The sequence below is a fragment of the Medicago truncatula genome, chromosome 6 (assembly GCF_003473485.1).
Source record: "Medicago truncatula cultivar Jemalong A17 chromosome 6, MtrunA17r5.0-ANR, whole genome shotgun sequence".
NCBI lineage: Eukaryota > Viridiplantae > Streptophyta > Magnoliopsida > Fabales > Fabaceae > Medicago > Medicago truncatula.
The window spans coordinates 28,657,144-28,678,991 of NC_053047.1; the positions used below are offsets into that span (position 1 = coordinate 28,657,144).

Below are 21,848 nucleotides of genomic sequence, written 5' to 3' on the forward strand. Positions count from 1 at the left end.
TACCATCCAAAACATTTTTATAAATCAAGGTTACATTAAACAACCTAACCCTAACATTTTCCTTTGAGAAAAATGAGTTCAAAAAATTATCAAAATGTTTGATTCGATTCACAAAACCAAATTCAATCTAACTCAGTTGATATTTCCAAAGATTTAGAAAGTTTTACAAGAGTTTAGTACATAAAAAGAATCAGTTTGGACAGTTCGTATCGGCCTCGAAGCACCCGGAACACCCAAGAACACGAGGTTCTGCACTGTGTAACTCGCCACAGCGAGCTGCAGCAGAACAAACTCCCTGTTCTCAGTTGTTCCCTCTCGGGAACTCTCCGATTTTACCGAAAATTTCTGTTTTTGATCCCCTTTGACCCAAATTCGTTCCCAAAACTTGTACATTAGTTTTTATACATCAAAAGATAATCAAACCAACAACAAACATGGAATCATAACATCAATTTTCACCAAAATCATCATTATGTTCATTTTTCACCAACACTTACAATTTTCTCAAGTTTGATTCAAACTTCACAAATAACCACACCAACTCAAACACCACCAACATACAAACATAAACAAAAATTCATGAAGTGAATTTAAACATGTTTTAACATTAAGTCTTAATTACACTTTTAGTCCTCACATTTTGACCAACTCACGAAAATGGTCCTGCCTCTTTCAAATCGAACAAAACCGTCCCTAAACTATCATGTTTTTGCAGTTTTAGTCCTACGTCCTATTTTCAACTCCAAAAACGCAGAGAAATGGCAGTTTTAGACCTACCCCCTATGCTCAACCATGAAATAAACAAGGCATAAAACATGTGGTTACAATGAATCTACTTTATTCAGAACACCAACCAAACAACCCTAATTTTTAAGATATGTTTCAAATTAGGGTTTTTTTGGTTGGTGTGCTAAATAAAGTAGATTCTTTGTACCCACATGCTTTATTCCTTCTTTATTTAATGGTTGATTATAGGGGTATAGGTCTAAAACTGCCATTTCTCTGTGATTCTAGAGTTGAAAATAGGAGGTTGGACTAAAACTACAAAAAAATGATAGTTTAGGGACAAAAACATGATAGTTTAGGGACAAATTTGTTCGATTTGAAAGAGGAAGGACCATAGTCGTGAGCTGGTCAAAATACAAGGATCAAAAGTGTAATTAAACCTAACATTAATCACTCATCAATTTATGATTTACACTCATGTAAGCAAAATCATAAAAAATCACTTAACAACAACATCTATGAAGTTACAAGAAATGCACTTTATTCAGCACACTAACCAAACAACCCTAATTTTTTAGATATGTTTCAAATTAGGTTTTTTTTTGTTAGTGTGCTAAATAAAGTAGATTACTTGTACCCACATGCTTTATTCTTTGTTTATTTCATGGTTGAGTATAGGGGTATAGGTCTAAAACTTCCATTTCTCTGTGTTTCTAGAGTTGAAAATAGGAGGTAGGACTAAAACTGCAAAAAACATGATAGTTTAGGGACAAAAACATGATAGTTTAGGGACAATTTTGTTTGATTTGAAAGAGGAAGGACCATAGTCGTGAGCTGGTCAAAATACAAGGACCAAAAGTGTAATTAAACCTAACATTAATCACTCATCAATTTATGATTTACACTCATATAAGCAAAAATCATAAAAAAAATCACTTAACAACAACAACAATTATGAAGTTTAAACATATAACACAACAATTTCATGAAGTTTATCAAGCCCACAAATTCACTCGAATTAAGAGCACAAATATCATTATTCAAAAATCACAAATGTCAGAATTAACACAAAAACACTTAAACTCATGATTGAAAATGAGAGATCATAGCTTAATTATGAAAACGAAACCATCCCCCTTACCTCTAGTCTTCAAGAATCCTAACTTTGGCTTCACTTTAGCTCCTAGCTCTTCAAACCTCAAGCTCTTTCTCTAACTTCCTCTTCTATCATCTTGATCCACTTTCTCTCTCTACTTCTTATGTTTTTGTGAAAAGAAATAATGAAGGCTTAACCTAATTTCTCATAAGAGTTATGCTTATATACCACCTTCTAATTGGGCTAGGTTTCTAATTGTCATAATGGACTTAACATTCTTACCAACTAATTCTCAAAAGTTAGTACTCACTTAAACCGTCAAATAATGAATAATTATCGTCTCCAAATAATTACCTCAAGTCATTAGTAACTTGGTAAAAATAATTATTCTCACTCATAACACCGAAATAACCATCTTAATAAAAATGACTAATTTACCCTTGCTCACCAAATGACCAAAATACCTCTGAGTCTTAAAATGACTAAAATACCATTCTAAGTCAAAAATCCACTAATCCCGAATAAATTACACAAAGATATAAATAATCACACACAAACATATATAAACACACATAATAAATAATTAAAATAATTCTAACGAAAAACGGGCTGTTATAACAAATATGCTCTTTATTATTTTTGACGAAGCAATTGTTTTTGTACTTTCTTGGATTTGGGTTTATTCCGCTATGGTTTGTCTACTTTTTATCTTTTAAATAATATTTATAAAGTGTTGCAAATAATAGATAAATAGGATAGAGTGTCAATGATGTAGGGATGCATTCTTTTCACGTGATCTTTCTTCACTTTATTTTTGTCTAAAATAATAATAATAAATAGGATAAATTTGAACATAATATCAATATAATGTGGAAGAAGACAAACTATATAGCAAGAATTAAATATGTGAAATTCTATTTGGCAGTAGGAAAATATTTAGAATAGAATGATTATAACTTATTATCTTTTAAAATTGTTCGTGATCCTCGATATCTGGATTGGTTCATTTAATTAGTAATCATAATTTAATTTACTATGGTTTTCCATTGTGTGAACATGGGTCTATGAAGTATGAACTAACCTTAAATTTCAATAAACACAATCTCTACTGTTTAAGGTCAGAACATAGGAGAAGAGACAAATATATTTTGAAAAAGTCTTTCAGTTTTTTGAATATATTAGCTTTACAGCGATGACATACAATTGACCAGATAAAATTAATCGTATTTAATACTTTATATTTAGCCGCTAAAGAAACAGTGAAAAACCACGTTTTGCATAAGGTTCTTAAGTCACTTGTGAAATAAAACTAAGTGGAAATGATTAGGTTCTCTTTGATTTAAATAATAATAATGGGAGGAAGAGATAGAGTGTTAATTTAAATCTTTAAACTCTTATATAATTCCATGTGATAGTTAGGTATTATAAGAGATTCATAATCTATACGATAATATTATGTCTTAATTATATTTTTTTGTTGATAAGCTATTATGTCTTAAATTATTCCTTGATAAGTTAGCTGGGGAGTATTCGTCACCTGGACTTTGAGTTATTTATGTACAAGTATTTTGTGCACTTGAAACAAAGTTATGTATGCTTGTATGCAAAATTGCAATTTTATTTACGATTTTATGATTTCAATATTGCTAAATCTTTTATGATAAATAATAAAATCTTTTAATTTCAATTACGATTTTATGATTTTAGATTTTGCTATCTCTTTTTCGATCCAAAGCAAAATTTAAAGTTCGACAACCTTATTTGATTGAGTTTGGTTTTTGGGGCTTGTCACTACTAGAAAAAGAAAAATTAGCGAGGGAAATTAGTGACGGAAAAAATGAAATTGCTCACAAATTCCTTGGTCGCAAAATTTAGTGACGGAATTAGAGAGGAATTTTACGTTTTCCCTCACTAAATTTTCCTCACTAATTTTTTTTTTTTTAGTAGTTATTGGCACTTTGCCTTTCTTTATACGAACATCGTTTCTTTGTGTAATCTCGTATGTCGTTCTTGTGCGTCTTGCACAACATAGACTTTTTTTTGTAGTGGTCAGGGTTTGAATCTCAGACCTTATATATATTATGCATCGTCTTAACTAACTGAGATAACACGAGGACACAACATAGGTTTTAATAATACCGGCAATTTCAAAAAATAGATGCATAAACAGCACAAGAGTAATGATTTTTGTTACGAACAGGGGTTGTTAAGAAAAAGTTAGGTAGCTAGCTATAGAACTAGTAAAATTTAGACTTCATTAAATTCACATTAGATCCATATTTTTACATGCTTCATTACAAACTGTGGTCTGGAACGAATTGTGTAAAGATTGTTTATCAGTTCTAGTGAGTTGTAAATTTAAATTTGATAATGACATTTTTATTTTAATAATACAACAAAATAAATATTTAAATCATCATAAGTGGGTTTTTAAACTCACCCTAGTCATCACCTTCTTCTTCTTGTTTATTAAAAAGAGGGAATAATTTGTACAAAAAAAAAAACAAAAAAAAAGGGAATTTACGGTCAATTTAGACTTAAAATCACCCCTCTAAATTATTTTTCCTTTTTTTTCATTAAATAAGTGATTTCCACATATTTTCAGTATTCTTTCGTTTTGTATTGTGATTTCGTCATCTTTTCATGTCGTTGTTTGTTTTGATTTCACATTTTTTGCGGTGTGTTTTTAATTTCCCGTCTTAGTATGATGTTTATTTGATTCAGGTTGAAATATTAGCTTTGAACAAGTGAAAATTCAATCAATGATTTTGGCGTTGTCAACATTGCAGATCCAGTGACATGAGTATTCGAGAGATTTGAATATTGTCATATTTTTAGACATAAATGCTCTGCGGTTTTATGCTATTAACATATTTGTTTGCAAATTCATCCTTTTTACTTTAAACGACTTTGAATTTGTATTGTATTGATTTACTCTATCAATTTAAATGAATGTATATCATTTATTTTTAGGTTTAATTGCAGTTTTGGCCCCCTAAGTATCACAATCTTATGATTTTAGCCCCCTATAAAAACAATAACAAACCAACCCCCTATGTTTACCCCCTTTTGCACTTTTGGCCCCCAGACCAATTTTGATCAAGCCAATGCATACGCGGCACCCACATCACTTAAAGTGAGGTGTCAAGCGTGACTTTCTATTTTCTTAGGGGGCCAAAATGGCAAGATTGTGAAACTTAGGGGGCCAAAACTGCAATTAAGCATAATAAATAAAGTGATATGGGTACCACCTATGCATCGACTTGGTCAAAATTGGTCTGGGGGATCAAAAGTGAAAAAGGGGTAAACTTAGGGGGCTGATTTATTATTGTTTTTTACAGAGGGTCAAAATCGCAAGATTGTGATACTTAGGGGGTCAAAACTGCAATTAAGCCTTATTTTTATCCAAAAAATAAGAGGTTTTTAAAGTGTTATAACGAGGTGAATGAACTCATCAAGTGTTTATTGAACTTCGGTTAAAAACTTATTTGAGAACATCTTACTTTAAATTCTAGTAAGAGTAATCTTTTGTCGGATTATTGTTTTTTAAGAAGATAAACTAGCTCATTTAAATCGTCAACTTTATTTAGCTTATAACATAAATCTAGATTATAAGAGAGCCAATCTTATAAAAATCGAATTAAAGGGAATCAAGACCAAACAATAAGTGTTATATGTTGTTCATTTACATTACATGATTATCTTTTTTACGCGGGTTAATCACGTAATAACGTTTTAATTAAGAAAAATACATGAAAAAAAAATGTAATGAACTTTGTGTATCACGACGAAATAATACTCAATGTTATAAACTTCCTTAAAAGAAAACTCAATATTATAAAAGGGTGAGAGAATGAAGAGAGAGCAAAATCTTAAAACAAATAATAAGAGTTTTTCTATTCACACCCTATATATTTTTGGTTACACCCAATTTTTTTAAAAGTTTTTAATAATACTAAAATTGTCATTTTATATAAATTTTCTTAAAATTTTGATTTTATTCATTGTCACTCTAAAATTTCACTCTCTTTCACTCACCAACGATCAAAGAGTGAAGTTTTATCTTGATTTTCTTAAGTAGGTTTATTTAAAACCTACTTAAATCCTGATGTTCAATTAATCTTTATGGAAGATTAAAGAGTGAATAAAAATATCTTTCATTCATACTCGATTGCATATGAATAAGTGATTTTTTTCTTCTTTTTCAATAATGCTGGTTTCAATTTTCTTCTTCTTGTTCAACTGCACTGTACGACAGTTTCAGTTTTACATTGTTGAAGTTAACTTAAATTCAGTTTAAGTAGGTTCATGTAAACTTAGTTTACATAATCTGCTTAAACTTAGTTTACATAACCTACTTAAATTGAGTTTAAGTATGTACACTTAAACTCAGTTTACCTGACCTACTTAAACTAAGTTTACATGTATATACTTAAACTGATATTACGTATAATCATTGAACAAAGGTTGAACTTTTAGATGTATACTTAAACTCAGTTTACATGAGCTACTTAAACTAAGTTTACATGACCTACCTAAACTGAAGAGGAATTTTAAGGTGTAGCCAAGAAAAAAGGAAGATGTTTTTTGAAAATTAAATTTTATGGAAGGGTAATTTTGTCATTTTGGGATGCATCCAGGATTAAACAGGATGTAATTAAAAAAACTCAAATAACAATTCTAAGAAATCTTATGAAAGATATTTTTTTATACTAAAGTTTCACTAAAAAATCTCACAAAATCAATCAAAATTCAATTTATTAAACACTCTTTCAAAATTTGAATGATTTTAAATACTACGAGACTTTTTTTTTAAGTTATAAAGAGTTTTGATTAAATAATACATGATTTTTTTAAATAACAAAGAGTCATGATTAAATACCAAAAGACTTTTTTTAAGTTACAAAGAGTCTTAATTGGATACCACAAGACTTTTTAATACTAAAAAACTCTTTTGAAATCCCTTAAAATCTAAAACATCTTTGTAACTGGTGGAGTTGAAGGCCCCCGCAAATCAAACAAAACAGCCACTGACTTTATGTTTGTTCTTAGAAAACTTGTTGAGGGCTAATTTCCTATAATCCTTATATCTCTTTCTAAGAAACTCTTTGATAATAAATTAGAGATAACTCTCTCCTACCAGACGTATGTCAATTCTTGTTTTATTTTTTGTGCTTCTTTAATCACTTTGGTTGTTTCTAATTTTGCTCCATACATGAAAGTATTGGTGTGAGTTTTTATCCAAATTGACAACAAATCTTGTACAGATTATTTGAATGTGATATTAATTTCTTTTACATCAAACATACACATCATGTTCAAGATTAGGTCTAGACCGAATACACAATAGACTTTACTTAAAAGGTACACCCTATAATTATGTGCGCTAATTAGTCCATCCTAGAATATCTTCTTAGTTAACGATTGACGAGTGATCATTAGGCATGGTAATGGGGCGGGGTGGGGACGGGTTTTACATTCCCCGTCCCCATACCAGATTCTCATATACTTACCAGTTACCCTACCCATACTCAAAGGGGATGAGAATTTGAACATCATCCCCGCCCTATCCTCTACGGGTTCGGGTATCCCCGCCCTATCCCCATCCCCATACCCGATTCTCATGTACTTACCCGTTACCCTACCTATACCCAACAAGATGAGAAATTGAACCTCATCTCTGTTCTGGACGGGTTCGGGTATTGTTTACACTGATTTTTGGTAATACAAACAATATTATCCAAAACAGTTAAGGACTGAATTAAAGTCCTTTTTGGGGTTCTTTGAGTATAGAGATTTATGGTCTCTTTCCTTATGTGTTTTTTTATAACAAGTATTAGAATTGCTTCCAACAACTTTAATGAAACAAGTTATCAAATGACAACTTAAAAGAAATAACACTCAAATGAGCATTCAAAAGAAGAAAAAGGAAAATGAAAGGAAAAGTGCATAATGAAGTAAGGAAAAGGAAAAATAAAGCAGTAATAAAGCGATTAAATTGAAGGAAATAAAATGGTGGCTGGAATCTGTCAATCTATCCACTCCTGAACCCGTTTGCTCTCATGGTGTGGGTGTTACATAGATTTTAGAAATCAAGAAACCAACCCTTTGTTCTTATTACAAACTGATATATATATATAGACCTTCCATGAAAAACTACCAATAACTTCCTATACTTAGAGCGTACACTTGGCATAATTACAAGACACTAGAAAATAACTTTCATGCACTCCAACCTTGTTTCCTGTCATGCGCTCCAATTGCAACTCAAATTATTTCTCCTTGTCTTTGGTCGAGAAAAAGACATTTGAAAACCAATTATTCTTCATTAAAGTCCTTTTTGGTGTTCTTTGGGTATAGCGATTTATGGTCTCTTTCCTTATGTGTTTGTTGAGAACAAATCAAATTGTTCTTATTGGTGTTAGAATTGCTTCCAACAACTTTAATGAAACAAGTTATCAAATGAATACTTAAAAGAAATAACACTCAAATGAGCATTCAAAAGAAGAAGAAAGAAAATGAAAGGAAAAGTGCATAATGAAGTAAAAAAAAAAGAAAAAATAAAGCAGTAATAAAGCGATTAAATTGAAGGAAATAAAATGGTGGCTGGAATCTGTCTATCTATCCATTCCTGAACCCGTTTGCTACCATGGCGTGGGTGTTACAGAGTTTTCAGAAATCAAGAAACCAACCCTTTGTTCTTATTACAAACTAATATATATAGACCTTGCATGAAAAACTACCATTAACTTCATATACTTAGAGCCCTACACTTGGCATAATTTCAAGACATTAGAAAATAACTTTCATGCACTTCAACCTTGTTTCCTGCCATACGCTCCAATTGAAACTTCAAATTATTTCTCCTTGTCTTTGGTCGAAAACCATATGCATGCAACACATTAAGTCACTTGGTCGAAATTGTGGTATCTCTTTACACTTTGCAGCATGTCGAAAGAACCCATCTGGTTGTCGAAATATAATCATGACTTCGACCAAATATTTTATTTTTGGTATTAACAGATATCCCCGACCCATCCCCGACGGGTTCGGGTATCCCGGCCCCGTCCCCGCATTGAATAAATTTTTTTAATAAAAAATAGAAGTTTTTTGCAACCCCTAGAGAAACGTTATAATGCATTATCCAGCAAAATGCTCACTTTAATATTTGTTAGACCGATTGATTTAGTTGCTCCTTTAAATATCAATGGTAGTTTTTATAACAAGGTAATTATCAAACAAAATAACATGGCATATCAACATAAAGTAATTTTCTGCATTCGGGACGGGTTTGGGTATAGATTCGGTTTGGGTACCTATATGCCTGTTACTTGTCTCATATCCGTGTTTTGAAATAGGGAAAAACTCAAACCTAGTCAAACCCGTCAAATTAGGTTTGATTCGGACAGATAACCACATGTATGAGTTTTGTTGTCATGCCTAATGATCATCATTTAACCCTAATTCACCAATCTCATTAAGGTTCTTTCAACGACTTCAATGAGATTTACATCAATTCACTTGAAACTTCACTTCTTATAATCAAAGAATCCCACTATGAGAGAAATATGCCATTTTTATGAGTCTCAGTCTCTACTTAATCAATTATTGACATATGCATCAAAGTGTTTTTAAGTACACCCACTCCTTGTGGAGCTTCATGTTCGTTCTCCATTATTGTTACCTCATCTGTTCCTGATCACATACATAACTTTTTTTCAACAATTAGTCTAGTATAATTTTTTTTTATTTCAATATAATTTTCCCTCAAAATTATATAAATTTAAGATTAGCATATTAAATCAAATATACAAATATAGTTAATTTTATTTCATGATATAATCTTTTTTTACATTTTTGTTTAGGTTAAATCACACGCTTGTTCTCTTAAGTTATTTTTAGATTTTACTTTGACGATGCTTAATATTATTATTTTTGTTTCAATTTGATCCACTAGAGTACAAATGTTAGACGTTTTAGTCCCTCGAATTACAAATATTATTTATTTCGGACCCTTGCCGCAAACTTGGAAATGAACATATTGGCTACAATTTGTAGCTTAGGAACCAAAGTATCTATTATATGTAACTTAAGGATTAAAGTATATAATGTTTATAACTTGAGAGACAAAAAAATAATATTTAAAGGATTAAAATGTCTAACTATTGGTAACATAAGGGAACAAAAAAGAACCAAAAAAATTTCAAGGACCGATGTGAAAACTAAAACAAATTTGTCTTTAATTATTTTTGTATACATTTATTTATTTAATGTTAAGGTTTTTTTTTTTTTTTTTTCAGTAAAAGGTAGTATACGATACCTTCAAAATATATAAGTATTATTTTAAGTCAATATCCATTTAAAATTAGTTCAATGAAAAACATCTTTTCAATTAAAAATTAGAAAAGGTGGATTGTTCACATTCAAAAGAAAGAGAAAACAGCATGACCCACTATAATTATTATTTTTTATGAACCTAAGTCCCACAAGACTATTAATTTATGAAAGTAGAAGAAATATGAATAAGAACCACAATATGTGGCAGGTGAGAATGATCTTATCTTATATGTGAAGGATTCTGAGAATCCAAACATATCTGGCAAATGTAAAGTACTATCAAACCCTAACAACCAAATATACTTCAATTTTCTTTGTATAGTATCTTTGTCAACCCCACAAAGATAGTATAGGCTCTCATTAATCCTCTATAGCCAAATAATTAAAAGTTGAGTTGGTATTCTTTTAGTTTTGATCTACAAATTATTTTCTTCCACCATGAAATACCACTTTAGAAATTAGAAGATCATCATAAATTTGCATGATCCTTGTGATTCAAATGGTGAAGGGAAAGTAGAATTTTTATTATTTTGGTGACAAATATTATAGGATATTGTTATGATGGAAGAAAACAAGAAGTGGATGCATAAAGAGACAGAAAGACAAAGAAGGCAAGAGATGAGCAACCTATGCACCAACCTCAGATCCCTTCTTCCTATTGAATATATTAAGGTTAGTCTTCTATACCTAAAGACATGTTTTTATACTTGTATTTCTTCATTGTTGTTAAAGACATGTAAAAGAGTTTTAAGATCTGAGTTATGATGTAATAGTTTAATTTTTATGTTGCCGAAATCACTATCCTATCAAGATTGAAATTATGGCCACATTTAAATGAGATTCACCATAATATCGAGGATTGCAACGAGACTGAACAATTACTGCAATCTCGATTTCTAAAATCTTGTTGTCAAATGTTAAATTTGATGTTTTTTCGATGTATATTCTTAGAATTACAATTCATCACGGTATGAGTGAGTCCTCGAAGGTGTAACCCAATGGTATGAGTTGTTTTTTTGAAGGAGCGTGAAGAAAGAGGTTTACGAAACGATCGATGCTACTAACAATTTTCCTTAGCAAACTAACAACTATTATTTGCCTATAAAAAAACCGTTATGTTACGAGGGTCTAACCTTTCTGCTAGACTCAAGTATTATTATTGATTCATTTGATTATTTTTATTTTTTGGTACAAGATTCATTTGATTATTTATTTGCTTGTTTTTGTTTTCTATTTAAAATTTCAAATATAGTATATAGTTATTATTAATTGGGGTAATTTTATTGCATATCTTGATTAGGGAAAACGTTCAATTTCTGATCATGTGAATGAAGCAATGCATTATATAAACCACTTACAAAACAAGGTGAAGCAATTACAAGATAAGAAGGAAGAGTTAATGAAGGTATCTAATTTGAGTAGAAATGTCACTACTCAAAATGGTTCTAGTAGTTCAAATATACAACCCTTTGTTATTGTTCAACCTTTTCCTGGAGGACTTGAGATTGTGTGCAGTTACAGCTTCAACAAGTGTTTGTTTCCTTTATCAAGAGTTTTAAGCATGCTGCTTAAAGAAGGGCTTAATTTGATAAGTTGTACTTCCAACATGATAGAAGGCAGATTCATATACACTATAAGATCCGAGGTAAACTCAGCATGCAGTATTAATTATGAATAATTGATAACACAGTAATTAGAAAATGTTAACGAGTGTCTCCGCATCTCAGGGGCACCTTTTAAGGCCTTTATATAGTAACAATTTATGAAAAATTGTGTGATCAATAAATTAAATATTGAAATATTTTACTTTTTATAGAATAATTTCTTATTATAGAATCCTTAAAGAGTGTTTTGGGACACTCGTTAGCATGACAATATTCTTTATGAATTATTTTTTTGCTCTCATGATTTTAATGGCTCTCTCATTTCACACATTCATGCAAATATGCAATTCATTTGTTATTAGAGATGTGTATGGGTTATTGGGACATTTTGAATGAGTTTTAAGGAGATGTAACAAATTATAAATTATAACTCATTAACATTTGACTATATAAAAGGAATTGTTATTGAAAAATTAACCAATTTGTTAAGGACTTGTGAGTTGTGTGAGTGTGTATCATATAGAACATATTTGGTTTACCGTTGAAGACCACTATAAACATCTATTGCCAACTTCCACTGGATTTTTTTTTTTAAGTTGATTTTATAAGTTATTATGAACATATCATTGAAATTATAAATTCAAAAATCAATGTTGTAATAAGTTATTTTGATGTCTAAACACTCTATCATTTACACATTATGTCATAAAATTAACAATCTCAAAATAAGTAAAGATCTTCAAAACACACTCTAAATAACTTGCCATCAAAAAATCATATAGATGAGGATAATTTTTTGGTGGTAATCGTCTGGTTTTCAAAGGAAGAGAGTCTAATAATCTAGAATTCCGTCGAGAGGTAAGTAAAGTCTAATAAATAATTCTTACATCAAAAATCGATCTCGGATTCTCTGAACAATTCTTCATTTAATGAAGCTCATTAACCATTTAAGTCTAATGGCTTACTTTTATAGATAGGTTATTGAGAGTGTATAAAAGTTATTCCTCAGAAATGGTTCCTTGTTAGGAAAAATAAGAGTCATTGTTTATATAATGAGTGGTACATAACCGTGTAGTGGGTTTGTGTACCCTTTGTACCCTTTGGGGTGTTGGTGGTGTGGGTGGTTTAGGTTTCCATACTATTTTATTCACTTCCTTCTTGTCTTTTTTATTTTTTGTGTCGGAGTATCTCTAGTACTCTCATCTTCTTCCTTATTAATATATTGTTTTTTTTTGTTGATACTCTAAATAGAAGATTTCTAATTGCAATGGTCAATACTATATGTCTCTCATAGTTTAATTGTATGGATTGAGTCTTGAGATGTCGAAAGAGTATTGTGTACTCGCTTTATGCATCCTTAATTATAAGCAAAATTAAGTCAAAGAAAATTAATATATTTGATTTAAAAATAAATCAAATATATTAACATTGTTTAACTAGTTTTTGTTAATGATTAAGTTCGGAGTAAAGGGTTTAAAGTTTGATAGGTAAAACACTTCTTAAAAGAAGTAAATGCGAGGGCAGTAGTTAGCTTGACCTATATAAGAATATCATATGTTGTTAAAAAAAAAAATTGTTGAAATTGTTGTTGAAATCATTGTTAGGTCTAATACTATCTCACAAAATCAATTAGTAAGGTAATGAGTGTCTCCTCTTTATAAACTTTTATCAGGAGTTCTATCTATCTGATGTGGGACTTAGGTTTTTTCCAATAAATTTGATCACTAACATTCAATTTAATCCCTTGAAGGAACCGATAATGCCTGGAATTGATTATTCTGAACTGCAAAGAAAGCTCACCGAAGCAATATCATGCTCAAGTAATTCATATTCTGCTAAACAATATTGTGTGACCAAAGATATTTTAAATTCGTTTTGTTTCTCAATATTCATGTTTTTATTGAATCATTTTGCAGGTTTGCAAGAGAATTCATTTGAACCTGAAATTGACAATATCTTGAGATAAATGTATTATTTGTGCAGTCGTTTTTTTTAGAAGAGGCTAAATTAATCCACTTAAATTGACGCCGACGAGAATCGAACGAGACTTTAAGAAGATCACACTTTCAGGTCTCAAGTCAATATCATCATACCAATCCAAGTGGATTATGTGTGCAGTCTTAATCTAAAGTTCAGCTTTTTGAAGATTCAAATTCATAGTGGAATGCATGCAATACTCCATGAGCTAGCTCATTGATCTCTTTTTTGTTCTAGTTAGAAACAATCGTCATGCAAAAATTTCATGTTGATGTTCTATGTAGAGAATACACGTATTTTCTTCAATCTTGAATTAATTTTCGATTGTATTATATTGAATTACATAACCACGAGTTTGCGTACAAGTTGTTAACGTGGAAATAGAAGTGAGGTTTTGTAAGCGGTACAATTGATGCTGGGAAAGATCGATAACTCTCCATTGGTGTAAGACTTATAATGGCAGTAACGTCGAATATCTAGTCTTGGAAGTATGTATCTCTTGGTTTGTCAAAGGACAACCTACATTGTCTCGATCCAGTGCTAAAGTTGAATACAGTGGAGTCGCTAATGTAGCATTGTGTCATGTTGGGTTAGGAATTTTTTTTCGGATCTACAATGTCATGTCCCAAAGACCACGTTAGTCTATTGTGATAATGCAAGAGTTGTGTATCTCTCTTGTCATCAATCTCATTTAACATCAACGCACAAAGCACACTAAGATGGATATTCATTTTGTGTGTGATAAAGTTACTCGTTGTCAAGTTCGTATGTTATATGTTCCTTCCCGATACCAAATAGCCGACATCTTCACTAAGGGTCTTCCACAACAACTCTTTAATGACTTTCGACATAGTCTCAACATCTGTAAACCTTCAGTTTCGATTACAAGGGTGTATTATAATATGTAAATATCCTTCATATATTTAGTATTTAATTTATTTTTTATATTTGGTAACGTCTTGATATTCAAGGTAGTAACGAAATGGTAGTCAAGACTCTTGTTATATATATACATGTTGTTTATACAATGAAATAAGCAAGTCAAAGATTGTATTTTCTACCGTATTGAAGGTAGTTTTAAACTATCAATATCTGGGCCATGCCAACTCTTATTGCATTTGACTCTATCCATCACAGAATCTGTTTTATTATTTTCTTTTAAGATCAGGAGAGAATATTTCCTTGGACCATTTTTTGAACCAAAAAGATTGATAATAAGCATCAAAGCAATTATATTTAGCTTTTATCAAACCAAACAATATTTTCTCTTCGTTTGAATAAACAAAAAAATCAATTAAGAGTATAAGGTGTACTTTCAACTCATTGCATTATTAAAAGAAGAACACTATTTTGCAACCACTTAATAAGTATCATTGGATAACAAAAGTGAAGATATGACAACTAAGCCAATCTTGTTTTCAATGTTTCTTTAATGACATTGTTTTTCTATAAAGACACTGTAGTGTAGACAGCATCTTTAGAATGTTTGAGCATGCACCTTTTTCCTTAATAATGTAGGACTCCTAATTTAGAAGTTGTTTCAATATATATATATATATATATATATATATATATATATATATATATATATATATATATATATATATATATATATATATATATATATATATATATATATTCAGTTTGAGGTGGTGGGATTGAGTCGCACGAATGGGAATTCAACATGATCTCATTATCCAAATCTTGCAAATCCAAAACAAATATAATTAAAACAATATAAGATTGTAATAACCAATAAAATAATTAATTTAACGTAAAATAAATATAGAAATAATGTGACTTTTTAACTACCGATGATTTCCCATTTTATATTCTTTGTTTGACCGAAGAAAACTCATTTTAGTTCATGAAAATTAAAAATCATGAGAAAAAAAAAAATCATGAAAAAAAAAAGAGATTTAATTAGGTCCTTAAAAAAAATTAAACAAAAACTAGTCCATATTAATCCCCACTTAAATCATTATCAAAACTTGGTATTTTGATATGATGTTTCAAAAGGGTTGATTAAGTTGGTTGCTCAAGCCATACCCTCTTACCGTGTGGGGGCTTTCCTCATCCCATCCCTACTTCTCTTTGTGATGAAACTGAAAAGATAATGAACTAGTTTTATTGGGGCTCTAAAAAGAATGGGTGTCGTGGTATTAATTGACTATGATGAGACAAGCTAACTCGTCACCATGGTTGCAAACTCGTGAATATAGAAGGTAAAAACGAGTGGAATCGCACATAGAATCATTTTTGTGGTAGACTTTATAGATTTGTGACTCGTATAGACTAGTTAGTATATGACATGAGGTTTTTTGAATAAACATTTTTCTTTGAAACAAAACCCAAAAAAGCTCAAACTAAACAAAATTTAAAAAGAAAAATAAACCTAGAATCGTCTTTTCTTTTTCGATCTCATTCTCAATTTAGAAACAAAACTTTCACTCTTCACCGAAATATTGTTGAAACTGATGTTGTTAATAATGATATGCAAAGTGGTGGTAGAGGCAATGTTGAATTATGTGGAGTTTAAAATAATTCAAGTTAGATTACGGTTAATGATGAATAAGATGTTTTATCTGGGAGAGTTTAATGATGATGGTCAGGATGTTCGTGTGAAGATGATGGTGATGATGACAATGGTTGTAATTTTGAAAATGAACAATATTTCAAATGAGCTTTGGATGTTTGAAGATATTAGCATATATGTTTCACGATTTTTTTTAGTGTATATAGTAGCCAATTAGGAAGGAACTCGGACCTTATCTACTTACTTTTCTATTTTGCTTGCTCTAATATGGGTTTTTGTTTGTTAAAATTCTTGTTATGAAGTTTGAAATTTTAATTTTTATGTTAATTTGTGTTCTATTATAAACATATATGTCACTTACATATTTTTTAAAGTCAATTTTAATTTTTCATAGACTTATTTGAGTCAAGTCTAACTACAAACCTTTTTCGAGTCTATGTAGACTCGTGAGTTTAACAATCTTGCTCGTCACAAAAGTGTAGGAGGCCTAGGCTTACAGAACCAAGAATTTAATATTTCTATGCTTGGTAAGCAAAGGTGGAAGCTCTTATCTCAACCTCTCTATTATCAAAGATCCTCAAATTTAAATATTTCCCGCAATGGGATTTTTCGTATGCCAATCTAGGACATAATCCAAGTTTTACATGGAGGAGTCTTTTGAGTACTCAATCTTTACTCACCTTGGGACATAGATGGATGATTGGTGATGGTTCCCAAATTAATGTGTCGAGTATGTCGTGGATCCGTAATCGTCCAACTCTTAGACCATCTACCCCGCCTCTATTACACCATGATGATCTTACGATAAATTGTTTGTTGAACTCGGGCTTGAATTCTTGCAATGTTCCTTAGGTGCAATCATTTTGTAATCCTTAAGATGTTGCAGCAATTCTTTCCATGCCACTTTTCCAACGTGTTAATATTGATCAGCGCATATGGAAGGCGACTACTGATGGCTTTTCCTCTGTTAAATCAGCCTACCGCATATACTCCAAACTTATCAATGCAGCCACTCCCATCGGAGGTGATACTCGCTGGAATTTTATATGGAAAATGTAGATCCCACAATGTGTTCGTGCCTTTTTATGGCGTCTTATTGCTCAACACTGTCTACCTACTCGAGCATGGCTTCTTTCCGGCGGCATCCATCGTGAAGATTCATGTGTATTTTCGGAAGATATGGTTGAAACACAAATGCACTTGTTTTTTGTATGTTCAAAAGGGACCAGATGGTGTGAGCTACTTGGTGGTCACGACACCATTCATGATTTATTTCTTAATGCTAATACCATTACATATATGTTCTTTGATTTAATCGACAAGTTGCCAACACAGTAGCAAGTATTACTTGCAATGACGTTATGGAGTTTGTGGAGTAGCAAAAATACAAGCTTTGGCAGACATCATATACCTCTCTCTCTTCTATTGTCGCTTGAGCTAAAGACACGCTCAATGAATGGATTTGTATGCAACGCGCAAAGATACAAGTTCATAACACAAATTCTGAGCATACTTGGCTGAAACCACCAGTAGGGAAGATCAACTATAATGTACATGCAGCTGCATTCAACAATAATTCTATCATGAGCATGGTATGTGTTTTCGTGACTATAAGGGATCATTTTTACTTCGAAAATCAGACTTCTTCTATCGTCCTCCATGGTTCTAGAAGCCAAATCTTTGGGCTTGTTAGATGCTATTCAAGTGGCTATTTCAAATAGAGTGCACGATGTACTACTTGAATCCGATTCAGAAGTTTTATCCGATGATCTTGCCTAACCCACTACTGCCATCGAGTATGACGATCTTGTATGTTAATGTAGAAGTCTCTTACTTATTAGACCCGACTTTGTAGTATCGTATATTAGGAGACAAGTAAATAGAGTTGCTCATAATATTGCTAGAGCCTCACTATTTCACCCTAGCCTCATTTTTTTCACCATGCAATGCCTTTGCTAAAAAAAATAGTTAAAAAGTGACAATTTAATAATTGAAAATGATCAAAGAGGCGCAAATCATCCCTGGAAAGAAAAATCATAATTAATCGCCCTATTTTCTTTTTTTTTTACCTCTTTTTCATTCAAAAGACCTTGTTGGTCATAGAATGAGAGTTGACAAATAAATTATTTAGAGATATTTTGTCTCTTTTTAATTATTATAGTACACCAAATTGTCTCTTTTTAAAAATTATCAGATATAAATATTAGGTTTGTATATTGGATATAACTTAGAAAAATGTTGAGGACGCTCTCTTTCAACACTCTCTCTAATACTTATTCCTTTATTAGATAAAGTCAATATATGTTACACCATTTTAAATGGAACTAATTTTCAAAACGTGAGACACATCTTGACTTAAGCCAATAAAAAGTTAGTGTTTAAGCGAGTTTTGAAAAGAAAAAAAAAAGTGTTGTTAACACTACTCTATAACTTATTGTTGAAAAATTAGCCTATAAGGTGTGGACTTCCCATATAGCAGATGGCCTAGATCGATAGACTTTGACATCATATTATGCTTTTATGTTTGGTCTAATAACTCGTAAATATGGCTCAATTTAGTGAGACACAAATGGTATACTTGAGTCTTTTAACAATTTAACTTAGAGTTCGATCTACGACCGATACGTTTGGAAGAAAAAAAAAAACATTATTAAGAAAATATCAACCACTTAAATGAATCTCAATTAATATTTGTTTACAATTAAAAATTATAATTAAACAACTATAACATTTTTTTATCAAGAAAATGGGAAGGAAAAAAAAAATGAATTCTGCTCTCTACCATGCACTTTTCGCTCGCGCCCTGCAACCATGACGAAAATGCCCCTGCACTAGTTAACTAACGCATGTGTAAATCAAACATGATTTTATTTTACACATGCATGACTTAAGTTAACTCAGCACCCTGCATGAGTTAACTCACGCTACTTACAAAGTTGTGATATTGCAAGGTTCTGTTTCCAAGCAATAGTTTCTGTGGTACCTTATCTTTTTCAAGCAATTTTGACCACTGCTTTTTCGAGATAAGAGCTTTTGCTTCCACATTTGATAAGTTGATACGGTAATTCAAATCACCCAACCAAATTATTCTTCTGCAAATAAATTAAAATTGATTAAGCAATTAGGAAAAAAATACATTTAAAGGCACAATTATAGTAACATAACAGAAACAAACGAATTAGGCTATCGGTGAAGAAACAAAGAACAGGTATTTCAGTCCATGAAGCAAACATACAATGTGTATAAATGTACAACAGTTCTGAAAAAGAAGTAAAATAAAAAGTCAGAACTTTGTAACAGCTTTGAGTAGCGTGAGTTAACTCATGCAACGTGACTTAAGTCACACATGTGTAAAATTAAGTCATGTTTGATTTACACATACGTTAGTTAATTAGCGCAGGGGCATTTTCGTCATAGTAGCAGGGCGCGAGCGAAAAGTGCTGGGTGGAAAACAGAATTCAAAAAAAAATTGAAATGACGAAGAATTAGATTGTTGATGGTATCCAAATAAATTATATTGGGCCAAAGAGTATGTTGTGTTACTAGAACCTAGCCAGAAATTAAAGTGCAGAATTATGTGTTGAAAACTTCTATTCACACCCTTCATACTTCATAGAATGATTTTCGAATTGATTCAATACCTAAATGGAGTTTAGTCCTTGAATCAATTCACGCTTTCACTAAATTGATTCTAAGAGTGTTTATTCACTGAAAATCAACTTTCCTTTGTTCTAAAACCATCTACCTATAATTATAACTTCCCCTATATATTTATTTTCACCAACTAAATTCATTCATTACTTTTCTCTACACTCTCGTTCTCAAAAACCATAAGAAAACACTTTTTCCATAATTCTTTGCGAAAATTGTAACCAAGATAATGGGGGCAGTTGTAGGAATTAGAGGTTCTCAAGATACTACATAAAACAATAAGGATTTATTTTCTCCTCTGCAAGCTACAAGCTAGACGACTTTTCTAGTTCATCAAGAAAATCAAAGGAACCTTTGTGGAAGAAGGGATCTTGATGAAGTTTTCCAAATGATCTCATATGATTGAAGGATTGAGGAATCAAATTTGTTGATTGGAATTTGGATGAAGTTAAAGGTGATCTTGTAACAATTAGATTTAGGGTTTTGTTCATCTTTGGCTCAAAGAGTGGAAAGATTATTTAATTGCTTGTAATCAACATTGTATCACATCGTGCAAAAATTCAATCATATTGAAAGATCGTAGATTCATCCATGAAGATTGGACGTACCCTTACTAAGGACGGTTTGGGGAATCAATATAAATTATGGTGTTCTATCTTCCTTTATCTTTTAATTTACGCATTTATATTTAATACATGATAAAATTTGATAAGATTATTTGCAATAATGGTTGGGTGATTGAAAATGTTTAGAATTAATTTTTTTTAGAGTGATGCTATATCGTGCGAATTATATTTTCACGAGATCCCAAGATGGTTTATTCTAGTTAAAGAAGACTCACAGCAACAAAAACTTGTTCTTATTTTATTTCCGGTTTTTGTGGCCATCAGGTAGGTAGTGTATGTGAACAGCTAAAAAACATGCTTCGGGATAAATTTGTGAAAATGTTTTCGTTGTACTTAGCAATTTCCTTTTTTTTTTTTTTTTATTAATCTTTTGTTTTCATGTGTTACTCAATCGATTATCATAATAGGAATTAACTTGTTCATAATTTCATCAGTAATGAAAAGGAAATGTTAACTAATGCTCCCGAGACACTGGTTAAGGAATTATAAAAGAAAATATTGTATTGAAAATTGTGTATTCTACTTTTTGAAAATTAGAAAAGTGATCTTTTCAATGCAAAATTTAACTTTTCTTTCTACTTTTAGTTCCTTAACTAGGTCTAGGTTTGATTTGAGATTGGATTAGCTTTGAAATTGTTGAACATTAATATAGTAAATTGTTTATTAAACATTGAATTCTTGGGTGTATAAACGATTTTGTAAAACTATTTTTGAAAACCACGTTTCCTCTAATGATTTTTTATGGAATTTATTCACCCCATATGGTGTAGTTTAAAACAAACCACGAGCTGATTTGACAACCGATGGTATTAAGAAACTCCAATACGATTTGAAAGCGATGAACATACTCATTTCGGCGTTAGGAGTGAGTGAGTATTACTTTGTCACATTGTAAGATAGTTAAAACAATGTGGGACATTTTATTGACTCTCCATGAGGATAGAAAATACGTTAATCAATCGAAAATCAACACACTTACCTTAGGAGATACATTGTTCTAAATTCTTAGTTTAAGTGGATAATGACATAGATGAAGACTCCTCCGAAGATGAAATTATTTCTCCACGAGTGTCATAGATACATTGAGAAACATGGGTTGAAACATATTGACAAAAATAACATCAAATTTAGAAAAGAAACAAACAAATGAGGTATATTAAAGAAGGAAGAGAATGTGTGTTAATTGCCATGGATGTGGGAAACCGGGTTACTTCAAGAGAATGCGCGGAGTTAGCCAAAACAATGAGCGCAAGTTCAACTTCAATTTCAATGGAAAACGAAAGCGAAGGAGAGCC

General features: G+C 31.1%; 1 protein-coding gene across 1 annotated transcript; it reads left to right on the plus strand.

The window, feature by feature from the left end:
- The first annotated feature begins 10,349 nt into the window (after positions 1–10,349).
- LOC25479498 (transcription factor bHLH36) lies at positions 10,350–14,685 on the plus strand. Its single transcript, XM_024774812.2, has 4 exons — positions 10,350–10,831; positions 11,460–11,804; positions 13,514–13,583; positions 13,680–14,685. Exons 1-4 carry the CDS (start codon positions 10,718–10,720, stop codon positions 13,727–13,729), a joined length of 579 nt encoding a protein of 192 aa, XP_024630580.1. The 5' UTR covers positions 10,350–10,717; the 3' UTR covers positions 13,730–14,685.
- The last annotated feature ends 7,163 nt before the right edge of the window (positions 14,686–21,848 follow it).